This window comes from Vombatus ursinus, unplaced genomic scaffold, assembly GCF_900497805.2.
Source record: "Vombatus ursinus unplaced genomic scaffold, bare-nosed wombat genome assembly UNPS02011334.1, whole genome shotgun sequence".
Lineage (NCBI taxonomy): Eukaryota > Metazoa > Chordata > Mammalia > Diprotodontia > Vombatidae > Vombatus > Vombatus ursinus.
Window position 1 is genome coordinate 7,245,950 of NW_020951112.1, and position 8,570 is coordinate 7,254,519.

General features: G+C 39.4%; 1 protein-coding gene across 1 annotated transcript in view; it reads right to left on the reverse strand.

Annotated features, from left to right (window-relative positions):
• Window positions 1–8,570, reverse strand: part of CFAP54 (cilia and flagella associated protein 54) — a 289,571-nt gene that overhangs the window by 143,147 nt on the left and 137,854 nt on the right. Inside the window, exons 38-40 of the mRNA XM_027855802.1 lie at window positions 4,267–4,490; window positions 4,027–4,147; window positions 3,087–3,195 (exon numbers count right to left, since the gene is read on the reverse strand). Coding sequence (XP_027711603.1) covers window positions 3,087–3,195; window positions 4,027–4,147; window positions 4,267–4,490 — 454 coding nt within the window. The remainder of the gene's footprint in view (window positions 1–3,086; window positions 3,196–4,026; window positions 4,148–4,266; window positions 4,491–8,570) is intronic.

Here is an 8,570-nt window from a genome sequence, read left to right on the forward strand (position 1 = left end):
AAGATTCTTCCTTCTCTGGGGAGGAGCCAGATAGGATGGCGTATCATCACACCATCATGAGACATGTGCTCAAAGCCTTTCTGGCTTGGTAGGACCCTCCAGAGCTTGACCTCACACCATGAGGCATCAGAGGAGGATGTTAATGGAGGAACGGGTCACACTAGTCATCTAATTGACCACCTGGCAGAGGTCAAGCTCAAGAACGTCCATTTTCAATTATGGCACCAAAGTACTGCAAAATCCAATACTTTCACAAAAACAGTTTTCTTAAGCTAGGCACAATTTTTTTTTAACTTTGTGATTAGATGAATCTGTCATAATGGCTAAGACACAGTCTTCCCCTATTCTTAGACTTGCAAAGTCTTCTAACCTTCTGGAGGACCAACATGACTTCCACAAATGCTTTATTTTTTGCTTTTAATAATCGAGATGTAGGTTCACTATGCAAATTTGTTTAGAGGTATATCATGATGATTTAAAGTCATAATTGTTGTATCCTTCAAGGATCTATGTTTTCACCCTTCTGACTGTTCTCTCCATGCCCACACACAAGCCCCAGACACGTCAGAGAGAGCATTTATCACCTGGGTCCAGTCGAGGGAGTCCCATGGATATTCCACACCACGAGGTGATGGCAGATGGGAACTCTGGGGTAGGAGGTGCACTTCACCAGGATACAAATGGGGGCTCTTATTGCCAAAAGCCCCATTTTGATAGAATCACCTTTTATGAGAAATGTCTTCATCGAGGTACTGGGAACTACAGGGCTAACAGCTAACTGATCTGGGGGCAGAGGGAGAGAGGGAGGAAGGGAGTAAAGGAATGTCAGATTTTCTCTGTGTGTAAGGCATTATGAGTAAACCGTCAGATTTCTTCTTTTTCAAGAAAAGCAAAGCCTAGAACCTAGAGAATGTTGTACACAATAACAGCCACATTGTGTGATGACTAATATTGATAAACTTAACCCTTCCTGGCAATATAAGGATCTAAGACATCTCCAGAGGCCTTGTGATGGAAAATGCTATCCACATACAAAAAAAGAACTATGGAAGTCGAATTGCTATTTTTTTTCTCTTCTGTTGAGTTTTGTTTCCTCTTTCTGATGGTTCCTCCTATTGGTTTTGATTTTTACTTACAACATCACTAATGTGAAAATATGTTTAATACAAATGTAAATGTATAGCCTATATCAGATTTAGTGGGGACAAAGGGGGAGAAAAATTTTAAACTGAAAAGCATATGGAAGTGATTATTGATAAATCAAAATAAATTAATAAAAAAAGAAAGAAAAGAAAAGAAAAGCCTCATTAAGTGTATACTTTCTTTTCTTGATCTTTGCAACCATTTTGTAATTTTTTAAATGAAATTTCTATTAACAAGCAATTAACATTCTCTCCCTCCCATGTCCTCTCCTCTCTCACACACACACACACACACACACACACTACCCCATTCACTTGGAAAGTGCTAAAGGCTTTACTTTGCTTTTAACTTTAAATTTTTAAAAACATTATCTAATTCTAAAATTGAATATTTGTGTCAGAATGAGTTGGTTGTAGGAGTTTGTTTCTCAGTTAGAGGATCTTACCAGGTCAGCCACAGACAAGCATCTCTGAATCCCACCACCACGCCCCATTGTTGGAGCCTGCAGCCACTGAAATCCCCAGGCCTCCTTCACCTTTTACTTCTGCAGTTCATGATTTTTTTTTAAAAAAATCCAATTATGGTATTTTCTTTTATTCCCTATAAAATCAACTCTATTCAATGTGACTCATCATTCCAGCCTATTAAGATCTTCTTTGCACTCTGAGAGACCAGGGTGAAGGACAGAATTCTCTGATATCCTGCCAGAGACCTCTCACCAAGTTCACTGGTACTAATGCTCTATTTGCATAAATACGACTGCCTCAGTCCATCCACAAGCACCAGCTGAGTGCCCTGTGCTAGGAATACTTCCATTATCTCAATTTACTTTCCTCCTGAAATGAAAGCTGTTGGTTTGATGACATTAAGAGTTTCTTCATTGCTTCACCCAAATGCTCTTCAAAGTTCTTTAGTGTCAAGGGAATTAAAGGAATCACATTTATAATCAGTGGGCAGGTCCCAAAGCAGATGGCTTCCCAGGTCTTGGAAACCAATGAGGGCCAGGACTATATCACTTCTCTATCTTTGTATCCACAGGGCCTAGCACAACACAAAGCTACAAAATAAATTAACAGATGCATGTTTGCCCTATCTAACCCTTTTTCATTGAAAGGAATTATTCATTAAAAATAGCAGGTGTGGTCTTTCTATTGATTACTGAAAATTATTCCTCCAGCCCTCCCCCATCTACTGTTGAACTTCTGGAGGCCACCCTTAGATTTGAACTCACATGAAAGCAAGTCTATCTAGTGCCCTTTCCCTACATCCATAACCATTACTAGAAGAATGCATAGAATTCAAGACAATTCCAGCTTTCATTCTCTTCTATATTATCCTTTCACTGCCTCCTGGCTTCAAACTGGAGATGGCCCAAACCTTGAAGCTCAACTCTTTGAGCAACTCACGAGCTAAAATCAGATGTCACAGGTTCCCTAACTGCCCTAAGCCTCAGATGACAATCTGAAGACAGGGAAACTAAGGTTTTCAGGAGAAGCAATCTGTATTAATCACGGGGACCAGGGCTGCTTTGGAAACCAGGACAAAAGCCTCCCTGGGGTCCCAGGCAGCAGAGGAAGATCATTTCCAGTTGTTTTCCCTTTCCCCTACACCGAAAGAAAAAAGAAAACCACCAAGGTGTGGGCAATCACCAACCATCCAGTATTTCCTTTCATCCGAGAAATTCAATAAAAGTACATTTGCTTTTTTTTTCCCCGAGAATCCATCTTAATTGAGGTTTATTATAACCTAAATAACAAAACTAATGAGATTAAGACAGATGGGTAAATGCCAAATGGATTATTTTTTAATCAAATAAACCTCTAGACTTTAGAAACTTTTTTTAATTAGGTAAGATTAAGTTTTAGCAGATTGTAGAAGTAATGGAGGAGAAAGGTGAGCCTTACAGGAGAATCAGTAAGTATGGGGCTGGAATCCATCTTTACCTGAATGAACTGCATCCTGCTCAAAGTCAACAAAGCCTCCACCCCCTCCTGCCTCATTAGGCCGAAAAGCCAGATGGGGATGTTTTCCAATGATATTGCGGAGGTTTATCTTTTAAAAAAAAAAAAAAAGAATGTTTATTACTTAGTCATCCATTTCTAGTCTTCCTTGAATTTTTCTCTTATTATCACTTGTCAAAATAAAGAAGCAAAACATGATGCTTAATATGGTAGCCAGGATGGCAGCATTCAATCATGATCAACTCCCCCAAACAAATGACAGCATTTTTCATACTCATTTTGTAGAGTACAGCTGGAGGAGAGCATTATACAAATTACACATGGCAATTAGAGGATAGTTTTCCAATATTGTGTAATTCAGTCTCCTAAATTTATCTTATATTATCCAATTTGAAACATTTAGGAGATGTAGGCTACTTTTTTTTGTTACTTTGCAATCATAGAACATGTGGGATGTTTCTCCCACCCCACTCATCATTTAGGACAATTTGGTGCAATTTAAATTGTCCTTGATGATGTTTTTCAGAATTAACTTCCTCTGTGTTTAATTTTGGGCCATCTACTCTCTACCATCATGAAGTCCAAAGCCTGGAATCACAAGGAATCACAGAAATTGGGGAGGGGTGAAGCCTGTCAAAAATGAGTGTATCATTTCTGAGGACTTGAAAGAGAGGTCCCAGTGTATATGAAGTGATGATACAAGCTAATTAAGCAAACTTTGGTGAAAACTTTTCTGTGAATTCGGTGTGAAGTTTTCTTTCTGGATACATGAAGTAATCTATTTATGCCGATTGTTTAGAAATGCTACAAAGAGGCAATGGGAAGAATGGAACAAATTCATGCAGACGTTTTGTGTTTCAAGATGAGTGCTGTGTGTGTGTGTGTGTACACACACACACACACACACACACACACCCCTCACCTTGGCCTCAATCTCATTTTCTATCTCGATTATCTCTTGGCCGCTGAACTTCTCGACCCTCTCCAGAAGCTTCCTCTGAGCATAGACTAACAGCGGCGTCACTTGCTCGGTATACTTCTCACTGCCAAGACAAAACAGGGCATTAGAACCCTAGTGGTTAACAGTTTCAACTAATAATACATACTGTGTGTATGTATAACGTATTTGATGCAGGTCAGCTCTCCATCCAGCATTACTTACTGCGTAATTTCATTGAAATGGAGGGCAATATGTGCCAGTGTTTCCCATTTTCCCACTCTGTACAAAATTTCCAAAGTTTTAAAGATGAAGTCAGAAATATACTTCAAATCAACCAAGTTCATATCATCAAAAGGATCTTCAAATGTCAGATTCAAGCCACCATCATCATCTTCGATGCCCCCGTAAGCACTTGGGACACCAAAATCTTTATTGTCATCTAAAATCTGCAAATAACCAACAAGTTGCATATTGAGATCAAACGTGTGACCATTCGATTTTGCACCAAAGTCTATTTTCTTCCAGATGATGCCCCCAAAACTCACTAACCTTAAACGTATCCAAGAAATAATAATAATAATCTAAATCAATCAACCTATCCACAACTATTTATTAAGGGCTTAATATAGCCAGGCACTGTGCTATATTCCACACTGTGGGAATTCAAAAACAAAAACAATGCCTGCTCTCAAGGAGCTTACATTCTAATGGAGAGATAACAGTAATAATAATAACAACAATGACAGATAGAATTTATATAGTACTCAAAGGCTTGCAATGCTTTTTGTAATGTTAACACCTTTTAAGCTCATCATAACCCTGTGAGGTAGATGCTATTACTACTGACATTTTATAGACAAGGAAAGTGAAGCACAGGGAGATTTAAGGGACCTGTCCAGGATCAATCACACATCTAATAAGTTTCAGAGTGAGGATTCAAATTCAGGTCTTTTTAACTCCAAGTCTCATAACTCTATCCATTGCACTACCTACCTCACTGCCTGACTTAATACACAAGATAAATACAAAGTAGTTAAATAGTACCTTCTTCAAGAAGACTTTCCATATCCCCCATAATGCTAATGCCTCCCCTCTGAGGTTATCTCCAATTTATTTTCCATATATACACACATATTTACTATAATATGCTTATGTATGTAAATAAGCATACACGTATGTATGTGTTGTTGTTCAGTTGTGTCCAACTCTTCATGACCTTGTGAACCATAACACTCCAGTACTGTCCATGGGATTTTCCTGGCAAAAATACTGTAGTGGTTTGCCATTTCCTTCTCCATCAGATTAAGGCAAACATTTTTGCTCAGGGTCACACTGCTGGTAAGTGTCTGAGGTCAAGTATAAGCCTCTACATTTGTACCTATTGAATTTCACTCTTCTTGACTCTATCTCGTCAAGATCTGACTGACCATGTTTCTGTGTTATTCTCTGACACCTACCTTTGTTTCCATCGTCTATTCAAGCATTTTAAGAATTTTGCTTGGTTAAGAAGTTCCTCATGCACCTACATGAGTCTCTTTAAGACAGTAGCCCTTTGCACTCATTAGAATTGATCATATCTTAAGAATTTCATTCTTTAGAACTCCCCTTCCCTTCTAGGCTATGCTTGTAGAATTCTACTCCTATAGAATTTTAATCCTTGGAATCTTACCTATCCTTCCTCGAAACTCCTTGAAATCTGCTCTACCAAAATCTAAGATTAATGCCAAATAATTCCTAGTGATTCTCTATCACCAAACCCTAAGATAAATATCCCACACCAGCCACCAGTTTGATAAATTTAGAGCTGGAAGGGCTTCAAAGTCCTAATTCAATTCCTTCATCTTAAAGATGAGGAAAATGAGGCTTAAAGTTATTTGTCTAGTTTGCCAAAGGACACTGGAATTTGAACCCAGGTCCTCTGATTCCAGACCCAATGCCGTTCCACCATATTCCCTATCATTGGGGAGAATCAGATCCCGAAGGGAATTTCCTTTGACTGGTGTTTGGACCTTTAGAAGGATGAAATTATCATGAAGGTGAGTCAAGAATGTGCTTGCTGCTCTGCTCTGGGCAGAAAGAGCTACAGCAGATGAGTGGATAACTGACTTCTCCCATCACTTCAACCTATTGTGCATCTGTATCTCACTTCTGATCTCTTTCTCTCCTGAATGTCTCAGCTACAGCCTCCTTCCCTTGAGATGGTCTGCAGTAGGTTGTGATGATGACCCCTCTGTTTCTACCTCGACTGATCCTTATCTAAAGGGAGTTCACCAAATCTACTCCTTCTCCTCCTTGGATTTCTCCACATAAGTAGATCTAATTAATACATGACATACTCTCCCCTGGCTCCTTTTAGCCATCCTTTTTCTTTTGCACAAAAAGTCAAGAGTAGAATCCTACCATGTCTCAGGGATGAGCTTTTTTTTGTTGTTTTTTTGGGGGGTAGGATTTTGTGTCTATGTTTTCCTCTTAGCAGTAGGACCTCTGGTTCCCTTCCTTGTTTGTTAGGCCTACTTTACATAAACGTGCATCCTTGGTGCATTTCTCTGGGCCCGCATACCTGCACTTCTGTAAATGTCTCTTAGCTATAGCATCTCCAGGGCTCCATTAATCCTTAAGGACACCTTGAGGACAGGGACTGAGGCACATGGCTAGCACCAGCCCTGCTCTACACAGATTGCTATGACTCCTTCCGAGTCTTCAAACAGGCTCTCAAGTATGCCCTTTTTGTAAAAACACCTCCCCTTACCCGTCCTTCCTTTCATACCTAGAAAGGGTCTGCCTCCTTCCCCTCGCTCCTCACCACACACTAACTCAATCTACTGTAAGCTGACTCCTGACCCCATTCGTGGACAGATACTGCTCTTTCAAACGTTGCCAAGGAAAATTTTCTCAGTCTTCATCCTCCTTGACTTTTCCATAGCTTTAAAAACCACTGATAACTCCATTTTCTCAGATGTTCTTTCTTTCTTTGACATTCTTCTCTCTCCTGTTTCCCTCCCTCCCTGCCTCACTGAGCCTTCTCAGTTGTCAATGAAAGTTTAGATCCATCCTGATTCCCTTTGGGTAGGGGTGTCTGCTCAAGCTCTATCCAGGGTCGTTTTCTTTCTCTGAAATTTTGCAACTCCCCTGGGTCAAAATATCATCTCTATGCAGATGACTTCCAGATTTATATATCCAGCTATAATCTGTTTCTTTTTTAAAGATGTGGGTTTTAGATCTTTCATTTCTCTTATAGAATCACACAATGACAGGATCCCAAGCCTAGAGTCAGAGGTCACCTAGATCTATCCTGCCTTGTAATATCAATATCTCTTACAAGATCCCTGACAAACGGTTATCCAATTTCTGTTCATATACCTCCCAGAAAAACTCAGCACTTCACAAGGGAGCTGCTTCTAGAGTCTGACAATTTTAATTATTTTAAGTTCTTTATGTGAAACCAAAATTTACCTTTATATCTATTTGTAAAGTAGTTAGCATATTTCCTGGTGCATTATTGATGCTTAATAAATGCTTGTTACAATCTCAAAGGACTCATGATGAAAAATGCTATCCGCCTCCAGAGAAAGAACTGATGGTGTCTAAATACAGACTGAAGCACAGCATTTTTCTCTTTCTTTCTTGGTTAGAGTTGTCTTCCATAAAATGACTAACATGGAAATGTTTTACAAGATTGCACATGTACAACGTATATCAGATTGCTTACTATCTCTGAGAGGGAGAAGGGATGGAGAGATAGAATTTGAAACTCAAAACTTTGAAAAATGAATGTTAAAAATTGTTTTATATATAATTGGGGAAAAATAAAATATTTTTTTTTAAAAATATGCTGGTTACCTGCCCCCTTCCTGTCTACCTTTCCCTTCCCTCCATAATGCCTAGTTATTCCATCTGGACCAAACAGAAGAAGCTAATCCTTCTCCTGCCCCTACACCCTGGGTTCTGGTGAGCTTTCACTTTATCTTCCCCAATACTGGGACTACTATCTTTCTTCTCAGCCACCTCTGAGCCCTGCCATATGTCATCCTCCACTTCTTGTTTTTGCCTGCACGTTCTAGAATCTAAGAATCTCAAAGGTAAGGAATGTCTTGTTTACTTGCAGTTGTATCCCAAATCTTACTTAGCACAGGGCCTAGCACGCATCAAGCATTTTTTCATCCATTTGTTCATTCTATAAGTCTGCCCTTAATATCTGAAGACAGCGATCATGTCCCCCTAAACTTTCTCTTCTGCAAACTGAAACTATGCAGCCTCTGAACATCCCATTTCTCACATTCAAAGATTCTAAGCATATTCCATTGCCTTGATTGTCATGATTTTTAGTGAATCAACCAACAAGACTGTTTTGAGTGCCTACTGTATCTGATGCCTGATACTGCAGGGAGGTTACAGTCACAAAGAATGAATTATTCTTTACTCCCAAGGAACTAACATTCTACCAGTAGGGATGGCATTGATATATGTGTATGTGTATACACACACACACACACACACACACACACACACACACACACACACACACA